The 26,781-nt window shown below is 30.9% G+C and overlaps 8 protein-coding genes across 14 annotated transcripts; 4 read left to right on the forward strand and 4 right to left on the reverse strand.

Moving 5' to 3' along the window:
• Positions 1-8: 8 nt before the first annotated feature.
• On the reverse strand, positions 9-3,140 carry LOC117208165 (probable histone-binding protein Caf1). The gene is made up of 5 exons (XM_033449097.1): positions 3,009-3,140; positions 1,966-2,464; positions 1,634-1,891; positions 1,205-1,532; positions 9-1,106 (listed from the first exon to the last, which is right to left on the reverse strand). Exons 1-5 carry the CDS (start codon positions 3,025-3,027, stop codon positions 927-929), a joined length of 1,284 nt encoding a protein of 427 aa, XP_033304988.1. The 5' UTR covers positions 3,028-3,140; the 3' UTR covers positions 9-926.
• Positions 3,141-3,269: 129 nt separating this feature from the next.
• On the forward strand, positions 3,270-4,693 carry LOC117208141. The gene is made up of 4 exons (XM_033449047.1): positions 3,270-3,919; positions 4,002-4,097; positions 4,180-4,310; positions 4,388-4,693. The coding sequence occupies exons 1-4, from the start codon at positions 3,811-3,813 to the stop codon at positions 4,655-4,657; spliced, it is 606 nt and encodes a 201-aa protein (XP_033304938.1). The 5' UTR covers positions 3,270-3,810; the 3' UTR covers positions 4,658-4,693.
• Positions 4,694-7,261: 2,568 nt separating this feature from the next.
• Positions 7,262-8,820, reverse strand: LOC117208091 (transcription factor A, mitochondrial-like). 2 transcript variants are annotated; one of them, XM_033448945.1, is made up of 4 exons: positions 8,606-8,820; positions 7,970-8,327; positions 7,763-7,861; positions 7,262-7,692 (listed from the first exon to the last, which is right to left on the reverse strand). In XM_033448945.1, exons 1-4 carry the CDS (start codon positions 8,662-8,664, stop codon positions 7,483-7,485), a joined length of 726 nt encoding a protein of 241 aa, XP_033304836.1. In that variant the 5' UTR covers positions 8,665-8,820; the 3' UTR covers positions 7,262-7,482. The 2 variants fall into 2 exon arrangements, with proteins under 2 accessions (XP_033304836.1, XP_033304835.1); XM_033448944.1 differs by having other exon boundaries at positions 7,955-8,327.
• A 1,620-nt stretch (positions 8,821-10,440) lies between these two features.
• Positions 10,441-12,646, forward strand: LOC117208090. The gene is made up of 5 exons (XM_033448943.1): positions 10,441-10,570; positions 10,735-10,941; positions 11,265-11,570; positions 11,664-11,906; positions 11,995-12,646. The coding sequence occupies exons 1-5, from the start codon at positions 10,556-10,558 to the stop codon at positions 12,112-12,114; spliced, it is 891 nt and encodes a 296-aa protein (XP_033304834.1). The 5' UTR covers positions 10,441-10,555; the 3' UTR covers positions 12,115-12,646.
• On the reverse strand, positions 12,413-17,683 carry LOC117208088 (protein SMG7-like). The gene is made up of 5 exons (XM_033448938.1): positions 17,553-17,683; positions 16,842-16,911; positions 16,393-16,731; positions 13,387-16,267; positions 12,413-13,281 (listed from the first exon to the last, which is right to left on the reverse strand). Exons 2-5 carry the CDS (start codon positions 16,871-16,873, stop codon positions 13,063-13,065), a joined length of 3,471 nt encoding a protein of 1,156 aa, XP_033304829.1. The 5' UTR covers positions 16,874-16,911; positions 17,553-17,683; the 3' UTR covers positions 12,413-13,062.
• A 30-nt stretch (positions 17,684-17,713) lies between these two features.
• On the forward strand, positions 17,714-19,295 carry LOC117208089 (iron-sulfur protein NUBPL). Of its 3 annotated transcripts, none has more exons than XM_033448940.1 (4): positions 17,714-17,841; positions 18,190-18,518; positions 18,597-18,970; positions 19,036-19,295. In XM_033448940.1, exons 2-4 carry the CDS (start codon positions 18,253-18,255, stop codon positions 19,203-19,205), a joined length of 810 nt encoding a protein of 269 aa, XP_033304831.1. In that variant the 5' UTR covers positions 17,714-17,841; positions 18,190-18,252; the 3' UTR covers positions 19,206-19,295. The 3 variants fall into 3 exon arrangements, with proteins under 3 accessions (XP_033304831.1, XP_033304830.1, XP_033304833.1); XM_033448939.1 differs by having other exon boundaries at positions 17,809-17,971; XM_033448942.1 differs by lacking the exon at positions 17,714-17,841 and adding an exon at positions 18,084-18,107.
• On the forward strand, positions 19,283-20,471 carry LOC117208092 (sulfiredoxin-1). 2 transcript variants are annotated; one of them, XM_033448947.1, is made up of 5 exons: positions 19,283-19,431; positions 19,553-19,632; positions 19,787-19,939; positions 20,057-20,241; positions 20,337-20,471. In XM_033448947.1, the coding sequence occupies exons 2-4, from the start codon at positions 19,578-19,580 to the stop codon at positions 20,203-20,205; spliced, it is 357 nt and encodes a 118-aa protein (XP_033304838.1). In that variant the 5' UTR covers positions 19,283-19,431; positions 19,553-19,577; the 3' UTR covers positions 20,206-20,241; positions 20,337-20,471. The 2 variants fall into 2 exon arrangements, with proteins under 2 accessions (XP_033304838.1, XP_033304837.1); XM_033448946.1 differs by having other exon boundaries at positions 19,284-19,431; positions 19,733-19,939.
• A 1,117-nt stretch (positions 20,472-21,588) lies between these two features.
• On the reverse strand, positions 21,589-25,599 carry LOC117208113 (cyclic AMP-dependent transcription factor ATF-6 alpha). 3 transcript variants are annotated; one of them, XM_033448983.1, is made up of 9 exons: positions 25,053-25,599; positions 24,596-24,829; positions 24,355-24,512; positions 24,061-24,274; positions 23,382-23,965; positions 23,151-23,302; positions 22,423-23,021; positions 22,122-22,331; positions 21,589-22,010 (listed from the first exon to the last, which is right to left on the reverse strand). In XM_033448983.1, exons 1-9 carry the CDS (start codon positions 25,132-25,134, stop codon positions 21,913-21,915), a joined length of 2,331 nt encoding a protein of 776 aa, XP_033304874.1. In that variant the 5' UTR covers positions 25,135-25,599; the 3' UTR covers positions 21,589-21,912. The 3 variants fall into 3 exon arrangements, with proteins under 3 accessions (XP_033304874.1, XP_033304873.1, XP_033304872.1); XM_033448982.1 differs by having other exon boundaries at positions 21,589-22,331; positions 24,596-24,805; XM_033448981.1 differs by having other exon boundaries at positions 21,589-22,331.
• Positions 25,600-26,781: the final 1,182 nt, after the last annotated feature.

The raw sequence follows: 26,781 nt of genomic DNA on the forward strand, positions 1-26,781 counted from the left end.
TATAAATCTTACAAGAGTAATGTATTTTATTATTTAAAATATCAAAAGACACACAAGATATCTACGCGTTTATGGAAAAAGCATGAAAATAATAAAATGTCATCTCATATGAATTGTAAATTCAATCCCTTCTATCACAAATTATTCCTACATATTTTTACTATTCAGTTTTCATTGAATTTCGTCCCACGTCGACGAAATAACGTTGAAGATGAAAATGAACTATATCAGAAGGTATTGTCAAATACATCAAATGCTCACAATTACGCTCAATTTTCAATCAATTCAGAACCAATGGAATCAAAATGTTCAGGATAATACTTGAGTTGTTAAACATTTAATAAGATTCGGATAACATAAACGTGTTCCTATCATCTCGCAATGATACCCTGCGATCTTCATTTACCAAAACTAAAACACATGATGCTTTGAATTAAAAAAAGAGAAACTATACTTCATCGAAAATCATTTTAAACTCATTCTATTGTACAGTGCACACTTAATTTTACATATAAACGTAAAAACTTTCAACACATCACGAAATTTGTAGAGAAAAAATTATTTTTCTAGAAGTTTGTACATAATATGTATCGTGATATTATAATCAATGAAATACTATTATATCAATTATTTCTAAGAAACATTAAAAGTTCACATGCGACGCTTGTTTAGTTAATTATAGAAATGTGTGTGTAATTAATATATATGTTTGCAAGCGGACGTAAGATCGGTAATAAAAATAGGTATTATTGCTTCTCGATGATCGTTTTCGTTTAAATGTATAAATTCACTTTAATGTCTTCTTAAATCTAATTGGGTCATTGGTTTCGCATGAGCACACACACATGTGTATGTACGCAAATGCGCATATGTCGATAGAAAATTCCAGTATCAAATAATTTAATTGCTTACTTTTCTTATACATTTTATGAAGCACCAGCTTCTAATTCACTCGCTGGTGTGTCTGGTTCTTCATCATTGTAAATATTTTCCGCCATTTGCCACACTTGCATTATATTGTCTTCCGATACAGAACATATGACCCAAGGCTCATTTGGATTCCACGAAAAATCACTAATTTTTGCGGTATGACCACCATGAATAAACTATAGAAAATGTAAACGCATTAGTAATATCTTAGGAATTTCGAGGTCCTACATAGTTAAAAAAAAAAAAAGAAAAAAGAAAGGAACATATTATATACCAGTAACTCGGGTGGTCCATCTTCAGCATCTTCGCTGGATTGCTCCTCGCCAATTTTACTAAGATCCCACACATGAAGACGCCTGTCTGTACCGCTACTAGCTAATATCGTCTCGTTATGCGGTGACCACTGAACTTGAAAGATCTCGTCTTTGTGAGATTCGAAAGAATGTAATTTTAATTTAAGATTCCTCAAGTCCCAAAGCGCTACTGTTTTATCGGCACTGCCAGTCGCAAGTATAAATTCCGAATATGGATTAAAACTCAAGCAATTCACTTCGGCAGTGTGAGCATCAACTGTATGACTTGGTTTACTGGTATTATTACATCTAATAATTGTAAAAATAAGACGAGCAATTAAAAAAGTTAATTGTAACAATATTTATGTTGTTTTGATCGTCAATGACTTTGTGTGATGACATATAATTACCTTGTGTCCCAGATCATCAATTTCTGATCATCCGCGACAGATCCAAATAAAGATTCATGTAACAGATGCCAAGCCACATCCTCAACGACAGCAGTATGTCCAGTAAAGATTGTTTTTGCATCTATCACACGATTTTCTTTAGGGGGTGCATTAATATCCCATAAACAAATTGTATGATCATCAGATGCACTGAGCAAATATCCATTCAAGTTTGGATTCCATGATAGACCATATCCTTCTTTTTGGTGTCCCCTTAATCTGACATCAAAGATATTAAAACCATCATTATATGAGTTTTGTTACCTCTAATAAATATACAAAAATGTATTCACCTTAGATCAGGCTGGCATTCACCATTAGGATCTGGTTTACTTGGATGTTTTGTATAATCGAAAACAAGGACATCGCTAGATGGTGTTTTGGTTGCAATTACACACGGGTTTTGTGGCATATATCGTGCTCTATTTACCTCTCCTTCGTGATTTATTTTTATTTCAATTTCTATCTTTCCGCTAACAGAACCAAATCCTCCAAATTCTCCTTTCTCATTATCATAGTGAGATGCATCAAATTGAGCATCCTCATTCGGTAATTGTACACTAGCTATAAGTAAATGATTTTGTTCGTCCGAAGTATGAGTGCCCAAAATAAGACGATGTACAGAATAATCCTTTCCTTCTGGTCTAGTTACATCTGGTAACCATTGAGCAGTTAAAGATGGCCATTCTAAAGCATGTGTCATCACAAGATCATATAAAAACGGAGTATTTTTTTTCCATATTTTATATTCTTCATTGATAACTCTTTCTTCCACAGCATCGTCAAAAGTTTCTACAATTAAATAACTTGTGAAATAAAAGAAACAGAATATTTAAGAAAAAATTAAAATGTATACAAATATTAACATATATACATGATTAAATGATTTTTTACATTATACAATCATATAATGAAGCATTCAAAATATGAAAATGGTACGAAAATATAAATCGATTCGTCGCTCGATTAATATAATTAGGAAAAAACGTACAGTGCCAGAATTAAAAAATCAATATTTTAACTAATGAAAGTCGTATCTTTTTGTAACATTATAACCTATCGAAATACAATTCCATCACACATGCTGTATTTACGACGTAAGAATACTTCATGTCTTAATGTAAAACAAAATGAAATAATAATGATAAATCAAACCAATTTTAAACAATAAGCTTTATTTTTCATAGAAATTTGTGAAAAAGAAATGTTGAAAAAGATATCCTTGTTTATCATAATACCGAAAGCATTCTTTGAAACGGCAAACAACTGATAGACTTAACTATAAAAATAATTAGAAAAGCTAAAAAAAATGTAAAGTAATTAACATTAATCTTACCACCGTCTTTATCGCCCATTATTATATTTCGCTAAAACTTCAACACTAACAAGGTATGTTTAACCCGCCAAAAGCCGTGATGCCTAGCCAGATTTTACTGAAATGCAAGCGTACTTATTTGTAAACACGTCTTAAATATATGCTGCCTTTTCATTGTGCATGCAGTAACGGTTCAGAATCTCATGCGATACGCAGCTTAATTTACATTTGAATCACATATTTTACACAATATATATATGTTTAAATACCAACTAAAATTATGTAAGAGTAAGAATTGTTTGGTAAAAGTTTGTTTTATGTTTAACCTGTTAACATAAACAAATAATAAAGTGAAATTAAACAACTGAGTTATAAATTTATATCTGTTAGTGGCATTGCTATTTACGCTCTAATTCTGTCGATTCGATGAGATTGACATTTATAATTTTAGAAATTAATCATTACACGTTGTAGGCAGAGTTATAATGATTTCCAATTCCTAAAATCATTGTTTGCTAAAAACCATAATATTTAAGCCTTTTTTTATAAATGCAACTAATTAATAATCCGAAATTTTGTTCTGTAAATGGAAGTCAATAACATTCTTTGTTTATCGTTAACGTTTGATTATCGATTATTGATATTGCAAATGAATTTTGCAAATTTTATGTGATAGATCAATGTATTATACGTCGTACGTTGTATTTATAGATTTCAAAGATTACTTCTTTAAATTATGCCAATATCATGCATGTATATTAAGTTAAAAAGGAAGATACATTTTAGCTGCTGATATTTAATTAATTAATATACAGCAGGAGACATGGAAGATATTAATGCCAAAAGAAACGCCAGAAGAAGGAGAATTTTGGAAAATTCAGAGAAACGGTTATTGAAAATTACTGGTAGAGACAACGATAATGAATCAAAAGGTAAATATAATTTACTTATTTTCATTCATTATAAAAGAACTATTAAAAATATATTTTTATATTCATTCTTATATCATTCTAGTCCAGAGTATACATTTAGGTTCGTTCAGTCAAACATTCACTGCTCCAGATATACAAAATGAAACTTTATATCCAAATATAAATAGCGATATATCAGGTAATATGCAATATAATATTGAAATTATATTTTTACAAAAATATTATAGATAATCTTGGTAATTTAAGTATTAATCTTGAAGGTATTGACAGTACTTCATATGAGACAAAAAGTTTGTCACTTCCATTATTAACAAATCGCATAAATTATATATTATTGGCTGTTATTGTCAATATTCTACTCATATTACAACTGGATCATTTATTTGGGAAGGTAATTATAGATACTTATCAAAAACTGAAATTCTTGGAATTTTGTTGTACTAATAAATACTGGATTAAATATTACAGGCAATCACAATACCATACTTTCTAGTAATGCTGGGACGTTTGTACAACTATAAGAATACACGAGAAATGCAAGAGAATAATCTACTGTATGCTGCTTTGATCTTATGCAATGTTAAGCCTGAGTTAACTTATCAATTAAAAAAATTAGTAACAATAAGTCATATGATAGTTGGAGATTTAGCTTTATATATCTTCTGTTTCACATTAATATATTATGGATTCTTTTACTGTTTATATAATACAGACATTCCTATTATCTTAACCATGTAAATTAGATATGAAATGTAATTAAACATATGATTCGTCGACTTTGCCCAAATTATTATAAAAAACAAATATAAATATGTCAGAGAAGCGTCATGAATAGGGTTGTGGGCGTTTGATAGATCTTCATTGGAATTGGCCATCGCTGTGTTATAACGATGGTACGGCCTGGTAATACGAGTATGGATACTACCGATTCGACGATCAACCGCGGTGGTTGGGCACTTGCGATACTAGTGACGTTGGTCTTAGGTTCGATAACGAATCCACGGGATGATAGATATACTTGCTCACACAATCTGACTCAAACGTGTAATACTTACAGATCGTAAAGCGCTACTCTCTTCGTCGATGAGATCTCAAAAAAGAATGAATTTTCGTTCCGATGATGCCACCGAGGAAAACTATGATGGGGTGTGTCTAAGGACACGAGATCATCGGATTCGTCGAGTATAGCCCTCGTTCCGAAAGTAAGGGAAATTGACGTCGCTGTCAATTGGTCAATTTGGGACAAAGGCTGCCTGTCCGTTTGAAAAACCTTAATTAACAAAAACCCAGGTTTTATGACGGGTCCTCAGGCTAACTGCACTTGTGCCTTGTAAGTGCCTCAACATCTGGTATTCATTGTCCGGAGGAACCGTCGGAATATTTTACTGTCAGGTACGTCTATGGGTATTTCTTTTAATGAGGGTCATACTATCGCTCCATACCTTTGTTCGACGAAGCGCCCGTCCCGTTGACCGCGGCTACGTTCGGCGGCTGATGGTCGCCTTGAGCCCAAATTTATTATCACAAATCGCAAACAATTACAATTGGGCAGGATGATGGCAAATTGTTTAATTACAACTGTAAACTTTAATTACAATTTTACGGATTTTCCCGAAGTTCCAGAGGGAAGGCTCCGGTGTCCTTTCATCTCCGACAAATATGTAGCATGTCAATCAAATCTTTGCAATACACAATTATAATAATATAAAATCAGTAGAATTCGTTTGCTCCTCATTTTTCACTAATATGTAAATGAATTCAACAAGAAAAAATTTTAGACGTATTTTTATTTTTTAAAAAATTATTAAAAATAAAAGAATGATATACAATTAAAAGTTAGAAAAACTGAACTTTCCTGGTTACATACCAAATATATCTGAAGAACGCGTGATGTCACAAGTCTGCAACAGCGTTACATACTTTCTTAACTTACTATGTAACTCCTACTGCCGGTGCGCGTACATACCATGGTCGTATACGTATACGACCATACTTTAATTAATTAATTTGATTAATAAGTAAATACGTAATGTAACGAAAATGTAATCTAATTGTTTCTAGTAAACTAAATTTTTGTTTTCAATAATTCTTTTAATCAAGGAAAAACGACCGAATTGGTTGAAGTTTAATAATATGAAATTAAATTTATTCATGTTGTATTTGTTTATTTACTGACATAAATGTTTAATCCTTTTATTGAATCTATTAATACGTGATTTTAATTACAATAAACTATTTATGCAGTATGTATAAACACATAGCACAATTCCATTCAAATTGAAACAAATAAAATAAACTTAACAGTTGATTCAAGGAGTTATGTAAAAAGGACACATAGTATAAATTAAAAGTGAATATATTTAGTGAAAAGATAAAATTTTGCTCTTCAAATGACAAACGTTATTCACAAAAGAATATGAAGATATATACTAGAAAAAATACAAATATTATTTAAAAGACATTCGCATCTAGTCTTTCATCATATTTTAATTTTTTAGTATTAGGTCATCCCATAAGTTCGTGCCGTTTTTCGAGCGGTTATATATGTTATTTTTTTTAAACGCCTATGAATCGTTGTCTTAGGTATTTTCAGAACATTTGACATCTCTTGAACTGTCAAACTTCGTGATTTTTCAACAAGATCCCGAATTTTATCTTCGTCTGTCTGAGGAGGACGCCCGGAGCGTTCCTCGTCTTCTAAACAGAAATTCCCACCTCTAAAACCTTGGAACCACTTCCTACAGGTGCGAGATGAAAGCGCATTTTCTCCGTAAACAGCACATTTTTTTTCGTGGCAATTGTTACAGAACTTCCTTTCCGAAATTCATATAACATGAGATGTCGAAAATGGATACGCATTTCACTCATGATTTTTTACTGTTAGAAGTCACTGTGTTCACTATATTACGATCTTATACCCACGAAAATCTGCTTTAGCCTGTTCTCGATTAGCTAAGCTCAAATGCATTGGTCCCTTATCGCCGTATGTTTATAAATCGACACATGAAATGTATACACAAAAGTCCATATAAGCAAAATAGAGACAATCCAAGCTAAAATTCTTAGATCAATTGTAAACGCCCCATGGTACGTTAGAAACGAGGACATACGGAAAGACCTTGGAATGCCACCGGTTAAGGAAGAGATTAGCAGATTCGCAAGAAGGTACAGAGAAAGAATAGCAACGCACCCGAACCGGCTGGCAACGGAAACGATCAACACAACCATAGAAAGAAGACTAAAAAGGAAACACCCAGCAAATCTTACAAAGCATATATCTTAACAAACACAAAAGTCGGCACGAACTTATGGTATGACCTAAGATAGATTGTGTGTTTTAAATTTATTTTAATGACTTAAAGGAGCTTATGCAGTGTAGTAAATTCATTTATAAGTTTATAAATCTTTTGTTAAATGCAATTTCTAAATGATTCAACATACTTTTCTATTATCACCACATTAACTTACAAAATGTATAACATTATTGAATATAATTGAAATAAATTGCTGTTAACTTATTGGATAGAAATAATTAGTTAAAATAGAATAGAACACTTTAATTTTTATTCCTTATTTTCTTTTTTAGTATTCTTATATTTTGTTAAAATTTTAGATCTCACAACATCAATATGACCAGATTGTATCATTTCCATCTCCCACTTTTCTAAATCCTTATAGTATTGTGTCTGAAGTTGAGTAGCTTCTGTGATATATGATTCCTTCTCTGCTTCTGATAATTCTTTCCAACTTGTGCTCAATAATTTTACCCATTCCTAATTATTGATTTTATTAATCACTGATAGATAAAATAACCTTAGTTAATTAGAAATTAGTTTGCCATACCTTACTAGTCATATCTGGATTTTTGTTATTTTTCTTTGATGATATATAACAAAAATATGCATTTGGTGGTTTCTTTGGTTTTCCAAGCATTTCATGTTTCTGCAATTAATTTTAAACTTTATGCTAATCAATAAAAAATGAATTTATCAATGAAAAATGAATTAATAATATGACTTAATGCAACACAGTTACCCGTTTATTACCTACATTACTATTATTTTTTTCATATTCTTTTTTCTTTTTTTTCCATAATTGTCTTTGTTCGTCGGTAAGAGAATCATTATATTCTTTTAATTCATTCTTATATACTTCAAAATTTGTATGATATTGGTCTATAAAACATTCCTTTTTGGTAAAATCTAATTCTGCCCATTCCTTGGATGCTCTCTTTAATATCAGTGAATATCTCATATCAGGTGTTTCTTTGAGAAATTTGGGTTTAACATGTTTCACATATAGAAGAAACGGAGGTTCTGGCTTCTTTGGTTTTGGTGGCAAGATTGTATCTTTTAACCGATTCAATGTGCTTTTTGAGGCATTTTGGTACAAATTTAATAAGCAATTTCTAAAATAATGAAATATTGTTTTATGAAACATATGATTAAAGAAATATTCTTTACAAATCATGTATAACAAGAAAAGTTGTTATATCATTAAAGTTAAAAAATAAGTTATGCTGTGTGTATTAAATAATATGTGATCTGAAACTAAATATATGGAGATCGAATAATAATGTCAACAAGAAACTAATTCACACGTGGAACAAGGGATTAACCATTATTCACACTACTTCGAAATTATTTGGAAAAATTTATTTTATTATAATGTTTATTTGAACTTGACCTTGTGCGCAATAGGTTATCCGACCGCATAAGAAATATAAATCTTCCAAAGTATACCATTTTGCAGACAATAATTCTTATTGCTTCATCCTTCGTAAATAATGCTTGTTTTAATAATGGACACAAAATCAGGAAGAATAACCAATGGGACTGTAGATGATGGAAATTTTCGGGATGTGGGGAACACGGTCACATGATACATTGATACCGCATTGGTGATTGGTTCTAGCCTAAATGCGCGAAATTTTAAGCTTATTTATATATGTCGCATATTCCTTGATGACTTCATCAAGGATTTCGCAAGAGAATGTAATCTTATTTTAATATATTATTATTTTATTATTATTTATTATTATTTAATATATTTATTACATATTGACCGCATTAAATGAACAATATGATTGTCAAGTGCGCTTTACTGAGGCATGACTTTCTAAATATACTTTAAATAATTTACGCCCAATAAGATTGCTTAAGATTTCAATAGTGAAAGGACGTAACAATAAAAAAGATACCTAAAACAAAAAATTTGACTAGATTCAAAAATCCACTAACAAAAATGCAACTGGAAACAATAAAAAAATTAGATGAAGGTTAGATTAGGTCTCTTTGGAGATGGGAGTTATCCTTCGGATTGGACTTCATAAACTCCTACTGATTTTCACATTTTGCTAAATCAGAAATTGTAACGAAGGAGCAGAGAGAATTCTCGGAATCACTTTGGCTTCAATACCAACCAAATATAGAGACAATTATCAAACCTATTTAACTCAACTCTTACTTATTTCGATAAAAACTCTGACCCTTATCCCGCGCACTCAGGAGTTTAATACTTTGGTATTTTAAAGCATTTGTCTCTTTCCATGAACTTCCGAGTGTAAATTGAGACATCTCATATCATCTAAGGAACGACTAGAATTAGATACAAATTTTTGTTTTGAAACATTTGCATTCGTTACATTAAATGCTAATAGTGAGGAATTTAGTCAGTACCTGATTTTTCTCAAACTTTAATATGTTAAAAAGGGCTATTTAAGTGAGCAAAGTATGATAAAAAAAAGTGTCGCAAACAAATATAAATATTTTTAATTTCACTTTAGAATTAAACTTAAATCTAATCTCGATCTTACAAAATACTCAGAAAATGTCATCATTTTTGTTTTGCGATTCGCTTACTACATCGAAACCAGTAAAGTTGTCGATGAAAGGCGTCCTCTCCCATATCGATTATATTGAGATATATCATAAAGTTCAACACTTTAAATAATTTTTATCTATACATATAATCGGCGCTCGACCTTAGTTTCCGAGTTCTACGCAAAAATATCCCGCTGCTCGACCCTAGCTTTCAAGCTGGATTGAAATGAAAATGAGGAAATTTTCTAGAGTTTCTCTTAGATTGAGGTTAGGTTTAAGTATAGTTTTAAAATAAAATTAAAAATACTTATTATTGTTTACGGCACTTTTTTGTTACATTTTGCTTATTTAAATAGCACTTCTTAACATATTAAAGTTTAAAGAAAAGGATACTGATAAGAAGAAATTTCTTTTCTGGTAGTACTTTAATTTAACACATCGGCTGTTATGGTAATCAGCAATGATGAATAGAATTATCACTAAAGAATTTGGATTAAGTGATCTTAAATAAAATTTGTTATTTCGACTTTCGATTTTATATTTCATAAGAAAATTTAACTTAAAATTGCTTTGAACATACAAGATTATCGTAATATTTTATAGCTGATATAACTCTAGTACTTTAGCGACGTAAAGTTTAACACGGTGGTAGGTTTCTTGGGAATACCGGAATATTCACAAAACAACCGCAAGGTATATAGAGAATTGAATCACGAAAACGACTGCTAAGTTTATGCTAAGTTTGCTGCTAAGTTTGCTGCTAAGTTAAATATTAAATATTTTGTTAGTTTGAAGTTACTTTTAATTTAATATAATGGATAAAAATGAGGTATATTCTTTTACATCAATATATAAAGATTTACTTGAAATATAAAATATTGAAATGTTTTTTTCTCTTTATGTAATCTGATTATGATTTTATTTAAAGTTATTAAATATCATATATATTACTGATTACTGTTATAACTGTTATGGATTATGATACGTCTATAGGACTGGAATAAGATATTGTATGAAATACTTCAATGTTCTATATGTTTGGAAATACCCAAGGGAAAGATTTTACAGTGTACGAATGGACATCACATCTGTCACTTCTGCTTTAAGAAAGTGCCAAAGTGTCCAATATGCAATGAAGATCTTATTACAACCAGAAACTTAGTCGCGGAACAACTAATTGATAATCTTGAGCACATAAAGGTCTAATGATCTAAATACTTCTTTTTGTATGAAAATTAATGAAAATGTATGCATATCTAAATATGCAAATATCTGTAGAGCTTAACACAATGTGTTTTTTCTATAATGAAAATAAATATTATCTTTCATTAACAGGAATCTTGTTACAAGACATTATTATTAACTTATGCAATATCTTTTATTTATACATACAGACATACTTATCATTTTCTGCATTAAAATAATGTCATTGTTAAGCTAATAGATAAAGTTATTTTTCAAAAATCGTAGGAATAAATAAACTCTTGAAGATTATTCTCAACTATGTTATGCATGTTTAATAGGAATCAGTAGAAAATCAATTAAAACAGGTGGAAAAGAAATGTTTACAACGCATTGTTGACTATGAAAAGAAGATGTTTCAGAAAGAACTTGAAAGTATTTCTACACAAACAGATGCAGTAATTAAATTTAATACACAAACAAATGGAAAAACACATCACAATTGTAGACAAAACAATAAAAGCAAATATACAATACATGCCACTGCTTCATCATATCCTTGCTGTATAAGGTCATGCAGGCATAAATTACCTTGTGCAGTACTTATAAAACATTTAAGAAAATGTCATGAAAATATATTTTATGAGGTATTAAAATCACTATATATCTTTTTTATTATTATTGTTATTCTTTTTAAATATTATTGCACTTTTATTTAGATGTAAAATGCTTGGTTTTAGGTTTATCAAGATAATAAAAGATTTTCAAAGTCATGTATAATAGAGATAGATACATTGCCAAAAGAGCATAATTTTGCTTTTAATATAAGTAATATGGCGTTGTTCTTTTTTAAAATAACGATTCATAATGATGAGGAACTACAAGCAAATATACAGCTTGTGGATGACCATGTCTCACCAGAACAGTTTCAATGTGAGCTCATGCTTAAAAATCAAAATTTACACTTGCAGCGTTTTATGACGGTAACATCTTTAAATTGTTAAACCTGCTATAAATGTTAAGTTAGAATAAATTTGCTAATATTTATTAATTATTTTGTACTCGAAACAGGTAGTATTATGCCACTATGAAAAACCATATCCTCTTTGCCTGACGAGAAGTGAGGTGTCTTGTCTGATGAAGTGCAAATCATTTGAATGTACATTAATAATAGAGCGAAGGAATTTGTAAAAATGGTAGTAAATTATAACTGCCGCCAAATCATTTTCATTAAAGTTTAATATATGTATTTGAAAATAATCGAAAGTAACTTTTCTCTTTTAGTCATTTCAACAAAATTACTTTTTATATTCGTTACATTCAATTTCCTTCTCATTTTTACAATGTTATACACGCTATTTTATACTACTTGTTCTATTTAATTTCAACCTAAAAATTTACCAATATATTGTTTCCCTTGCTGATAAAAAGACAAATATATTACACGTTCTTCGTACATTGTGTATGCGTGTCTCCTTTTCCCCATTTCTTTTCCTCCATTTTGTGAAGTCGGTACTTTTAAAGATAAATTGTACATAATTTTGAGTTACAAAATAAATTGAAAGATTTAATCATTTTCGTAAAATGCGCATCTTTAAACTTATACAGATTATACGCTGTTAGCGTTAAATGATGCGGTTTATGTATGGAACTCTTATTACTAATTATTTATTGATGACGAGTCGTTTTGTCATTGAGTATCATTCTTTTAAAGCGACATAAATAGAACGTACGTCTGAATACATTGAAAAAAAAAACCGCTTTTTTCTTTTTTCCTCTTTTTTCTTTGTTTCCCCATTTTTTGTTTTTTAAACTCCATCGCGCAATATCCACTACCAGAATAACTTCGTTTACTATTATGCGCGCAACAATTAATGTAAGTAATTAACATCTATGCATTTTTATATAGCGTGTTTCATAACGCCTTGGACGTATGTGTTGTTCGCTTTACACAACGAACACCTAAACGCCTACGAAACTTTTCACTAGCTGTTGCTTTGTAACAAATTTAACAGTTCCGTCAAACGATCGATGGAATTTATTATGATACGTTTTGCTAAATCCCCTTGGTTAATTGAATCCAAAATTTGGATATATCTTTTTTCAATATACTTCGACATTATCTTATATTGCTTTCCTTCAGGTACCTCCTTCACGTAATGATTTTTGCTGTTCCAAAAGCCGTTCCAAGGGAGATGGTCCAGGTCCAAACCATAAAGATTGTTGATTAAGCCGAGTTTTTGTTTGATCTTGATTTGACACATTACAACTTTGTACATTAGACCCCCATGCATTGTTACTGCTAAATAGAGAATACGTGTTTCCTGTGCTGATTGATTGATTTGATTTGCTGTCTACCTGTAAGCAAGAATATGTAATGTAACAATTTAAACAATTGCTGTAAACAATTTCCATAATTTTGCGTGTGTGTGTAATTTTTTAAAAAATATAATATATATGTACCTCTAAAGATCTAGAACTTTCGAAATTACTTCCAGTACCAAAATGCTTGGTTTGTTGAGAATCTGATGGATAACTATTTGAAGTTCTCAATGGAATTTGTGACATTATGTTTCCAGGATTAGAGGAGTCTTCCCAATTATGATAGTTTTCAATGACAGACGTATCTTCACTATGTAATTGCATGCTTCTGCTAGTTGAACCCCAGCAAGGTATAGAATGTTGTGACTGTTGAGTGTCTTTCCACAGATTGAAATTTGTGGTTTCATAGTTTTGGAAAAGCGGATAATTAGTTGTGGACTGAGACTGATTTTTTGACATACCTAAATGATTTGGTAACGAAAATTCCAAAACATCCGAATTCTTATTGTACACGGACGACAATTGCTTTTGTGGTACTTGACCAAAGGTATTCTGATTAAAATCATTCTGATTAAAATTATATTGAAAATTGGGCGTAGTTGTCGGATTTAGCGAATTGCTTGGTACATTTGATGCATTTGGTATAACAGGAGCAGCGTGATGAAGTTTCTTTTGATATGTATTTAATGTTGACAAAGTAGAAACATTTGCAATAGTTGAATTAGGTAATGAACCTTGATTATGTAAAGATATTGTGCTTGGTCTAAGACTAGTTTTCATAACATTCTGTTGTTGCACATTCAAGTTGTGGTTCTGTTGAGTATTCAAACTACGATTTTGCTGCACGCCAATATTTCTACTTTGTTGGGAATTAATATTTTGTGAAGCATTTGGTATAACATTACTCGGCTGAGCTGAAGACAGTATTCCAAGATTTTGTTGCAACAATGTATTCTGAGGTATGTTATGAGTCTGTGCTCTCTGATGCATAGACCTATTTTGACTGGATGTATATTGTAAACCTATACTCTGTGATTGCATCGATTGTTGTACTGAACTAGTAAAATGTCCTTGAATCGGATAACTCGATAGATTTCCAACATGATTCGTGACATAATTTTTCGTAAATTGTGGATTCTGAACATTAAATGTTGGATTTTGATAACAAATAGTCCCTACACATTGAGATATTCCAGATATTGGAGTCGAAATCCCGGACGCTTGTTGTTCTTTTACAGAAAGATGGTTAATTTGAGAAGATTGTGGTGCTGAAACAGCGTGCTGTAATTTTGTGGTTTTTACTTGATTTTGAGTGGTAATGATTGGGCTTTGCACAGTAGATGTAGCAGAAGGCATCAACGGTAATCGACTTTGAACGGTGATTGGTGTATTCGCAATCGCGTTTGAAACATTGTTCGCCTTTGATATTTCTCCAACAACCATATTTTTACTCCCACCTGGAGGGACACCTTTTACTGGACTCACTGATGCTCCACTCAATTTAAATTTTTTTTCACTCTCCTCTTCTACGTTTAATGGAGACAAATTTTTAAACGTAACCTGTTTTTGTTCAGTTTCAGCACGTCGCATTATCGTTTGCATCGCTATGTTTTGCCTTGGTTTCCTTGTAGTAGGTTGGACATTAGTTTCAAAAGTACTGGATTCCGTAGAGGTGATCAAAACCGTGTCTTTACTTCGCTCTAACGAACCTTGAGGCTTCAAGATACCTATCCTCTTATCTAAGGCATGTTCCAACATATCGACGTCGGTAGAACCTTTACTGCTGGCAGACTCTGAGAGAACTGGACTAGTTGATACAGCAGACTGTCTTCCTCTATTTAAACTGAGTTCTTCTAATTCTTTCATCAATTCATTACTCAAACCGTTTCCTTCACTCATAGAACTGAACCTGTTGTCACCCTTTTCTTCACCTAATGTAATAGCAATTAACGCAGTACCATTGACCTTATATTGTGCTAAACAATGACCTAAACGAAGAATACGAACTGCACGCAGTTTATTGGAAGCCTCGACATTATCTTCTAAATCGGTACTCGTAAATTTTAAACATTCGAAACTTTTCTCCAACGGTAAGAATCCTTGTAGGTCACGATCCTCTGGCAGTGGTACCTTAATATATTGATCATATGCGAAATCGGCCACACAATTTTGCAAAGCGTTCAACAATACGCATAAGCTGGGCCAAATTTGAAGTCTCGATGTAAAAGCTAGTTCCTCCAAAACTGTGGGTTTTGTATGAATCCAATCAAGGCACAGTTTTATAGAAGGCAAAGCGAAATAGTCAATAATAGAATTTTTGATTGTATAAACAGGTAACAATAAAGCAGACAGGCTTCCAGCTATGAGATCCAAAATACAATCACGAGCAATCTTTTCGTCAGATGTTAATTGTTCGTGTCTTAACGGTTCATTATTACCCATGACAACACTCGTTGTATGTTCCAAGGCATACAAGTTAATCACAAACATTTGAACAAGCATCCAAGAGCTAAAACTTTCTGTAGCAACTAAGGCTGTCAATGTCTCAGTTAATAATTTTGCATATGTTGAAGCAACTTTTAAGTCGCCAAGATTGTGGATAACGCCATGAAGTTTCAAAAAAACTGCTACATATTCTTGAGAAGATAATTTTGTTTTTCCATCTATATTCAGCGACGTATCGTTCAAAGCGGACGATAATGTTTTTGCCAAGTTCGTTGTGGCAACGGGGAAAGGATGTTTTACAGCTACAGACCGTGTGTAATGAAAAACAGTTGCCAATTTGTTACCGCGCGATGCCTCAAGAAGGGCTAATTGATTGTATGGTTGTCCACTGGATGGTGACAATGATACAGCATGCCTGTAGAATAACTCCGCTTGTTTACTTTCATTTCTATAACGAGCAATATCCCCTAAATGCACAAGGCAATATTGGCACGCATAAAAACATGAAGATTTATGAGGCACTGATAACTTTTCAATAGCTTTCCATGGTGATGTACATCCATAAATGTAACCCTTCCTAAAAAATATCACACCTATAAACTTTGTTCTACAAAATACTTTGCACAAATCGTGTATGATATAAACTGAATTTATAACAAAATAAAAAATATAAGCATCCTATAATTGATTCTATCTAATTACCTTCTAAATGGTAAATCTAAATCAAATGCAGTACAAATTTCTTGTAGTAATGTCAAATAAAAACCACTAGCAGCTTCCAAGCACCAGCTAAGTAAAGCTTGAGATTCTCCACGTTTAGGATTTTTCCTATCCTTTGCCTGGGATTGTAAAGTTGCTATATAATTTTTAAATCCTAGATTCCAAAGTTCCTGCTCAACTTTCCGGTCCAAAGCATATTCCAAATCCAATATCAGAACTTGTTGATATATCTTCTGTAGCTGTTGCTGGCATACCCACGCATCACTATCATTTAGAAGATCTCTGCACCGTTGTACTTTGTCCTTTAAAGGCTCTGCTTTCCTAATAAAAATAGTAATCAAATGGATTTTCAACAAATATTATATAGGTATTTGTATTATAATATTAATAGTTACAGGTACTTGATTATAATTTCTTTATCTTCAACTTACTTTAAAGCTTGTACAGCTGCGTTTAGGCCCATGTTCTGTGTACCTTGAATTTCTATATAAAATGTTTTATCTATGGAAACAAAGTAGATATGTAATTATACTTTACTTCACATATACGGAGTACTGAACTTTGTAATATGTGAAGAACAAACATATAAAGAAGTTTTCTATCCACATTAAGTATACATATATATATATATATATATATATATATGCATACACATTTATTTATTATACTTATTTTCAAAGATATATTATACATCAATATATAATTTATTAAATATTATTATGGAAGATGGTGAACAAAGAGATGTTGAGCAACAATTCATATATCAGTTGTATTTATAATAGTGTCAATGCATACAAACGATTGTAATTTTGTAAAATTGTAAAAACGATGTCGTAATTTTTGTTTCGAATTATGTAGATGAAATCAACAAATAGATACACATAGTTGCATCATAACATCTGGAGCCTTGAGGCTGCGATAAAATAAAATATTGACGAACGTTGCACATAATACAATTTAATTAATATACGAAAGTCAATATATCCATGTTACGACTGACGAGTTAGGTTAACTGCAGGCCAACGATAATACGAATAGCAAAAATATTATAAATAATAATATTAACTTTCAATCTTAGAATTAAAAGTTGTAGAGGCAAGAGATCAATTAAAAAAGCATTGAAAAATACAAAAAAATCTTACTTTCACATATTTATGTCAAAGTTAAATTGCACCGGATTGCTGATATGTAGTTCGCTTTAATGAAAAACTGCACCGCCCTCGCGTTAAACATTTATGTTACTTATAGGCAGAAACAGTAAAATTTTCCATCGCTGTAAATAAAAGTTATAAAAATGTACTATCAGACTGTATATCAGCGAATTGTTAATATAAAACTCATATACAGGAAAAAATCTCTTAATATTCGTATGCCATATTCTCTTGATCTATGAAATAAAAGATTCCGCGATCACGCGATTCGAAATGTCAGGTTAGAAGAAACGTACTACTAGTTCCATCAAGTAAATCTATTGAAAATGTTAGCATTCACCTCTATGAAAATTTTCATACGTCTTCAGCGAAATTATAATGGTGCAAATAAGTACCGATCGATTTCATTAGTATGTACATTTCTTACATTATTTACAATATTTTTTACGCCTTTTAATAACTCGCTACTATTCAATTGTGTCTGATACGTGTAAAAATTACTAATATTTTATGTTAAGGACGATATAGCTTTGTATACGTATCAGTGTATATAGTAAAACATTTAGCTAAATATTTTTCTCTTGCATTTTATTAAAAATTTTTATAATTAATAATTGTTTTGCTTTAGAGTCATTTCGTCTTTCTCGACGAACCAAGAAAAACAGAAATAGAAACAAGACAAAAAGAGCTAATGGCACGTGGTCTTCCAAAATCAAAACCGTTGAAAGGTGTCAAGCAAATTATTGTCGTAGCATCTGGAAAAGGTGGAGTTGGTAAATCTACCACCGCCGTAAATTTATGTATCGCTTTAAAAACTATCAAACCACAAAAGTCTGTCGGTTTACTCGATGCCGATGTATTTGGCCCATCTATTCCGTTGATGATGAATATACAACAATCTCCTACAGTTAATAATACAAATCTTATAGAACCCCTTATAAATTATGGTATCAAATGGTGAGGGAACAATGTTGCACATTTTACTTGTATTTCTGTCAGTATTCTTTAAACTGTAAAACTTTCCTTTATACATAGCATGTCTATGGGCTTTTTAATTGATGATAAGTCTCCTGTAATTTGGAGAGGATTAATGGTAATGAGTGCCATTGATAAATTGTTACGTCAAGTGGCATGGAATCCACTGGATTATCTTGTCATAGATACTCCACCTGGAACAGGGGACACACATCTTTCAATCATACAAAATCTTCCAGTTGCTGGTGCATTATTAGTAACTACACCTCAAAAAGCAGCCTTAGAAGTAACGAGAAGAGGAGCTAATATGTTTAAGCGTCTAAATATTCCAATTATTGGAATTGTAGAAAACATGAGCAATATTATATGTCCAGAGTGCAAAAATGAAATAATTCTTTATAATGGTGAAACCCAAACAGTTGCTAAGGAACTTGGTATTACATTTATGGACATATATATATTAGTTTTATTTAACCTTTTAGCTTTTCTTCTCTTCTAGGTGTACAAATTTTACAATCTATTCCCTTGTCAAAGGATATTGCAAATAGCTGTGATAGTGGTAAACCAATTGTGTTATCTGCACCGGAAAGTATTCAAGCTGATGCATACAAACACTTAGCAGAACATATAATTTTGTTTTTAGCTAAGCAACCACTAAATTTGGAATAATATTTTAAATATTTCCTTTCAATTATAATTCTCTATATAAACATAACAAAGATATATAATCATACAGACAAAGAGAAATTTTTGAATTAGGACACTCTGATTCTTTTATTGTCATTAATACATATCATCATCATCATCATCCCCACTCTTATCTTATCCCCTCTCTAAACACTTCACATTCAGAGTCGTCTTATACGTAACTTATCACGGACATCACACATCGTTCGTAAGTATATGTAGTTTTAATATATTATTTTAAACATAGTTTGGCTTTTAAAAATAAAAACGCATATTTAAATAATGTCCAGTAAACAATATGTTAAACTAATCATATACATATGTTACAGATTTTTATAATCACATATTATATTAATGCCACTTAGAACAAAACAATTTGTAACATTTACCACATTTCGAAAGTACTTGCGTAAGAAAATATTAATCATATAATCAGTACTTTTTACTTCAATTTGACTATATTATTTGTAATTGAATATTTAGCTTCTTATTTTATCTTATAAATTTAGAATCAAAAATGAACAATGAAAGATGTATTAGCATTCATTCTGATACACACACAGAGGTTTATGATATTCCAATGAACGTACTTATCCGACCAATTCCTCCAATTGTCGATGAAGAAAAGGTACAAAGCTTAATGAATACATTGAACGACCCTGAAACAGTATCATTGGTACCGCCAATCGATGTTTTATGGATTAAAGGAAGCGAAGGTAATAACAGTAATTTTATCTCTTTTTTTCTCTTTTATTCACGACATATGTGATAACAGAAACAACTTTTGTTAATTCTGTGCAATAACTGTATTTTTTTTTTTTTATTTATTTTAGGCGGCGATTATTATTACTCTTTTGGCGGATGTCATCGATATACAGCCCATCAAAGACTTGGAAGACCATTCATAAGAGCGAAACTAATACAATCTACAATAACGGACTTAAAATCTTATTTAGGCGGATCTACCCCCAATTTAAAATAGCCGTATTTGTATGTGTTATCTATAAATTCTATACTGGTATGTCTATGGAAAATGAATTGATTTATTTATTAATGCGCTGTACTTTATTAACTATTTTGTTAATGTAATTTTAATGTTAACATTTATTTCAAATCTTTATACTTTGTTCAGATTATAAGTACACTGTATGTAAAATTTTCGTATTTTGTACTACATTTGTGTAAAATGAATCAAACTTTGATATGATAAAATAGTAGATAAAATAAACTATATATGATAAAAAGTTGCTCAATGTCTATAAAATTTGGGAACCAAAAATATATACACAATCATCTTGTATAAAAGTATGGTCATGCTTAATATGTCATAATATATTAACACGTTGACCGCCACGACATTCGTATTCGGGTGTCAGCAAAGTTTCTGGTCAGGTCACGTAACCCGTATTCGGGTGTCGCTTATTTGACTACTTGCGAAGGATTGTCGTAGGTATTTGAAAAGATATTCCATAATAATAAATTGTTAATTAATAATTAATTGTAATAATAGTTGAATTGTTATAAAATAAAAATACGAAAATGGTTTATTAAAAAGATTATTTAGAATGTAAAACTTTAAAGCATTCTATACATAGCTGAGGTTGGTCGGGACAATTTGGACGATAAGTTGTTGTTTTCTTCAAATTCTTTTGTGCCTTTGTTCGGTCTATTCGACGTCTTTTATTTGCATAACATAGTTTGCATGCGCGTCTAATGCTTCTTCCGGAATCATTTTTCCGAACGGCGATATTATGCTGACTCCGTCGAAGACAAGGATTTTTTGTATTTTCAGGCAACCCTAATAATTTTGCAACTAATAATTGTCTAAATATTCTAATATTTATATTTTTTCTTGTTGCAATTTTGTAACCCTTCAAAGCGTTTACAACAGAAATTCCCAGAAAGAATTGAATGCCACGTTTTCTGTACCATTTGATTCCTTTTCTAATTGTGGTGGCATAAGAAACCATTTGGTCGGAATAATCTATACCACATTTTCTTTCATTATATTCAACAACAGCTAGTGGTTTTAATGTTGCGAACAAATGAAACGAAAGATCATTCTTGAGACCACCACTTGAGCGATTCGCATTACTAAAATATCGATGGAAGCACCTAGCAGAGAACGCTTGTTACTGCTGCGCGCGTGGCCTGACAGAGATTTCTTTGAAAACACGCGTGGCAGTCAACGTTTAATCTGAATATTTATAGTCATAAATCTATAGTTTTTTGTGTATATATATACATATATGTAATATTATATATATTTTTATATTATATTACAATATATTTAATATATAATATATATTACGTATTATATAATAATATATAATATTATAATATATTTAAATACACATTTTATATATAGCTTTTATTTATTTATTTATTCTTTTTTAAACACATATACAAAACTGCAATTTTAAATTCATATTCACAAATATCTCTCATAATCGAACTCTCAAAGTTTTCAACTTTATTTTCGACTTGTGCTTAATTATGTATTATATTCCTCTGGTGAAATATATAGTATATAATTCTTAAAATAAACATCAAAAATCTCTTCTCTTTTTAATTTTTAAGAATACAAGACATTTACTTACTTATTCATTTAATATGCATGTGGTACCTAGCATTATTTTTTAATATAGTGTTACAGAAACAAACTTCTTTTAAATATCATAACCACTTATCACGTTTGTTTCTTTTGCGATGTCGTAAACTTCGCAGAAGAATCAGTTTTTCTCAAATCTTTTAACAATTCAGTTTTCACCTCTTCTAAATCAAATTCTGAAATAAATTTCTGTTTTAATATATACGCGGTTGTCTTGTTATAATCTTTACTGTTTTTATCAACATATATGTCTTTAAAATCTTTCTTTTGGAACATTTTGTGATTACTTTTTTTGATAAAATATGGTTTGTAGTTCTTAGTTATATCTGCTGTTACTGCATCAGATACTCCATCTGACTGATGAGTATGACTTTCAGATCTGTTGGTAGTTTTCAAATTAGGTATAATTGATTGTTGTAAATGCAATAATTGGGTATTGGTAACTTCACAATCAATTTGCATCATAGTTATGTGATTTGCTGGTGTTGAAAACGTTTCTAAAACAAATATTAGATCCATCTAATAAAATAATAGTTCTTCATTTTATGCTATATACACATATGTAGTTTAAATAGAAAACATTTATACCATTCATAGGAAGTGCAGGGAGAACTAACGACATCCTTGGTCTGCCTGTGCTATTTTTGCTTGAAGCTGGCAAAAGCAAATGTTCTCCACTAAACCAAACTACGTAAAAGGTATCGTCTCTCCTTCCTAAAGCTTCGAACAAAGAAGCATGTTCTTTTATTATTGGAGAAAAAACTTCCACTGCGTTCGATATCGATGAGTCAGTTGTCTTTCGAAGTATCTCAGATTTACTTTTTTCTGCTAAGTTACGTTTACGTTTAGTTTTAGTTTGCATTGCATGCGGAGGCGAAGATAGAAACTCTCCTATAAGCTTCGCATCCAATTTTGCTTTTTTCAACGTAGTCCAATTATCTTGATCAGACTTTCCACCGATCCAGCGCCTCAATTCATAATCTAAACGGATTGATTCACTGTGATTAATATGCATTGGACACATAGGTTGTGGTATCGATATATTTTTACGAAACCCATCTTCATCTTCTTCTTGAGTTTGATCTCTAGATGTCCAGAGTAGCGTTCTTCCATGTCTTGCATATTGTGCGCTAATTGGAACGTCATTAGATAATATATCCAACTGATTATTTCGCGAAAATATATCCCTACAAGAAATTTTCACTTTAGAAGCCATTTTTTCTAATCTATGAATCTGAACTAATTACAGATGATCTGCGATACAGAACAAACAAATAGAGAAGAATAAACGAATAATAAATTTATTATAAGCTTACTTGAAACCATTAACGTTTAACGATACCATAACAACCATTCCTAAAAGAATAGCAACATTCCTTTTACTCGCATTTAGACTTATACTTTTAAATTTATTACTAGCACTTGCATGTTCCAAGGATGAAAGCTTCTGCTTTAAGTTTATATTTTCCTGATGTAAACATAATTTTAGTACAATCAGTAACTAACACATTACTCCAACATATATTTCTATTTCATGTAATTTTTACCATTTTTAATTGCTTATTTTCTTGCTGCAACTCATAAATCTGTTTTTCTAATGAAGATACATACTCCTTCTTCTTTTTCCGCGATAGACAAGCTGACTCTCTATTTTTTATCATCCTTTGCTGCCTTTTCAATGCTTTTATTTCACATTCTTGCCGCCCAGCAAAGTTAATATCTTGCATTTCATTCTTTATAACAATTGGAGTATAATTTGAATTCTCTGTTTTAATTACTATTGGCCTACATGTATCCAAATCATTTTTTACAATTATAGGAGTACATCCAGCTGTGTCATTCTTAAGAATCAAAGGTGTATCAATCATATTTATTGTTTGATCTTTTCCTGACGTATATATGCTAGGGATATTATTCATTACTTTCACATGATTATCTTGTGGTAGTTGAATTGAATTTGTTTCTGTTTTTATTTGCACCGATGGGAGCTGTACTGACGTTTGAGTTTTCTTTATTGCATTAGTTGATGTAAAATGAGTACTGAAAGGATATGATATATAATTTTGCTTAATTTGTTGACTAAGTGCAACAAAATTTTGCGTATTCAAAAATATAGCATTCTGAGGTTGGTCTGTAAAGTATTAAGTATATAAAAATATAAAATTCGTAATTCAAAAGTAGATATTATAAAAGTAAAATTTATCAAAGCACAGGTTATCACTTTACCATCAGTAACAAGTTGGATATTATCTTTTGGTTGAACTCGAACACGTTTAGTAGAATTTACTTTAGAAAGGGTAAATTTTGATTCTTTGGTATCTTGAAGTTTAAATGGCATAAATTTTACTTGTTTTGCAATAGCTGTGTTTGAAATCGGTTGTGGAGATATAGGTGGTGAAACATTTTGTGGAGGAGAGATGGGTGGTGTTTCCAGACTTGTCTATAACAAATCAACAGGTAAAATATATAAATATTGGGTCTAACATAATTAACTTTTGCAATAAAACATTGTAACTATACCTTAAAATCACAAATGGAAGAAATAGAATTTGTTTCAACTAGTGAATCTAGTCTATTAGACTCGCATTGGCTTGAAGCAGGAGACAAAGGCAATTGAATATAAGGACTTGCAGGTTCCAATTTAATTTCCATTTTCACATCATTATCTACATCTGTAACTGCAGTTGATATTTGTTAATTGTTGAATGTTGTTAATAAATAAGTATTAGCTTATTAGAGAAGAAAAAGATATATGAGATACCTGAAGATTGTTGTTGAACATTTAAATCAGAATTTTTTAAATTAGTAGATTGCTCCCCTATGTATATATCTTCTATAATCTGATTATCAATACCATCATCTTGGGTATTAATTGATGAATCATCAATACCACTATCTATCTTTAGAGGTATTTCAGTTTCAAAGAACAAAGGAATGCCTAATTCAGAACTTAAAGACTGAAATAAATCGTCTGAAAGAAGGGAACAATCAGAGTCTGTAAAAATATAATCTTTAATTATTAAATATATTTCATTTTCTATCAACAAGAGAAACAAATATAATATTCCTTGTTCATGAATTTTAATCAATAAACTCGTTATTTATTAAAAACTTTAATAAAAAAGATAAAATGTAATAACTATTTACTATACTATATACTATATATAACTGTAACAAAAAAAGTGAATGAAACATCATTTTTAAAAAATAACACGCACCCATGACTTCAAAATCCGGAAACGTTTGTTGAATCTCAGATTCTATACTATCATTCCACTGTAAATCTTTATTTATCAACATAGTTCATTAAATATCGAACTTTCTTTTGCTTGAATGAATATATTATTAACCTATAAAATCGCTATTAATTAAACAGACATCAATGCACTTTAATATTAAATAATATGAAATTGTCTTATTTTGCCGGCATTGAACTACATAAACAACATGCACTAAATAGTTGTTAAGTATAATTTCAATTCATAACAACACATTTCAGTTTCAATTTAATTTTATTTTAATTATCATAGCCTTTAATGCTATGATAACAATAATGATGTACTCGATGTCAATATAGTGTAAACGTAATTATTCCAACGTATTTATATACGAACGATATCGCCATTGATATTGTCAACGTGTTTAACTTTCAATGCAAGATGGCACTAATATCGTTAAAATAACAGTTCTTTATGATTGCGATTGTTAGGTTAGATGCATAAATCTATTGCGTGTTTTGACTACGATCATGTCATAGTCTATAGACTTATACAGATTATTACTTATTAAGTTATTACAAATAGACTACGCGTTCCCGCCTCATAAGAGTCAATGAAGGGAACACAAGAGTAAAAGAGCAATATTTGGGATACCCTCTTCTCTCTCTAATGGGTGTTTTAGTAGAAGAAAAGGGGAAAAAGAGGGGAAAAGCTTGTTGCCGCGTATAATGTATAACAGATCGCCCCTCTATTCGTGTTCTTCCCACTTTTTGGACAACATGAGAGAGAACGCGATATCTCAAGTATAAATCTCTATCTTTTAATGTGATATTTACCTCGTCTAGAACGCGCAGTCTATTTGTATAAGTCTACAAATTATGAATCATAACAACGGATATTTCTTACAGCCTTGCATATGCACGTTGTGCACATGGCCTTTAAGTTCATCCGACTCTTGTTTATAAACAGAATTAAGTAGTTGGCGACCGGCAACCAATATTGACGCATGCATTACCATACAACTATAGGCGGAATTCAATGAGATAGTACCGACAGTTCTTCGCAAATATTTCGAAAACTGAGCGAGTTTGGCCTTTATATATATTGTTTGAAATATCATTTTCTACAACATATCCAAAAATCATCGGAATTTGAGGGTAATCGGCTTTTTTGGAGCTTCATACACAATTTTTTAATGAATTAAAACAATTAAAAATAGATTTAGTTTCTAATAGATGCGTCAAAAAAAAAAAAATATATATATATATATACAGGGTGGTTGGTAACTGGTGGTACCAGTTTTCTTTTTTTTAATTTTTCCATCGAGACATCGATCTACAGTGAGATCCGTTATAACGAGACGTGATAAAGTGCACGCGTACCGAGCGAAAATTCAAAGTCGATTTTCTCGAAAACAAAGCCTCAAACGAAAAATGCTTATTCTATATTTTCGACTTCTTTTTTCGCGTAGAATCACCCCCTTTCCGCTTGTACCGCCAGTTACCAACCACCCTGTATATATGTACTAAGTGAACTTATTTGCCAACCTAATATAAAAGTATTAAATATATGTGTACATACCTAATTTGGAAGTTGCATTTTTATTACCATTTTGTTGGCACTAATAATACATGGTTAATATTAGTCCATAATTAATATTCATTTAAACAATATTTGATAAAATTGAACAACTATTACGACGGTTCGATGATTTTTAAATATGTTTGTC

Source organism: Bombus bifarius, unplaced genomic scaffold (assembly GCF_011952205.1).
Source record: "Bombus bifarius isolate JDL3187 unplaced genomic scaffold, Bbif_JDL3187 scf7180000008056, whole genome shotgun sequence".
Classification (NCBI taxonomy): domain Eukaryota; kingdom Metazoa; phylum Arthropoda; class Insecta; order Hymenoptera; family Apidae; genus Bombus; species Bombus bifarius.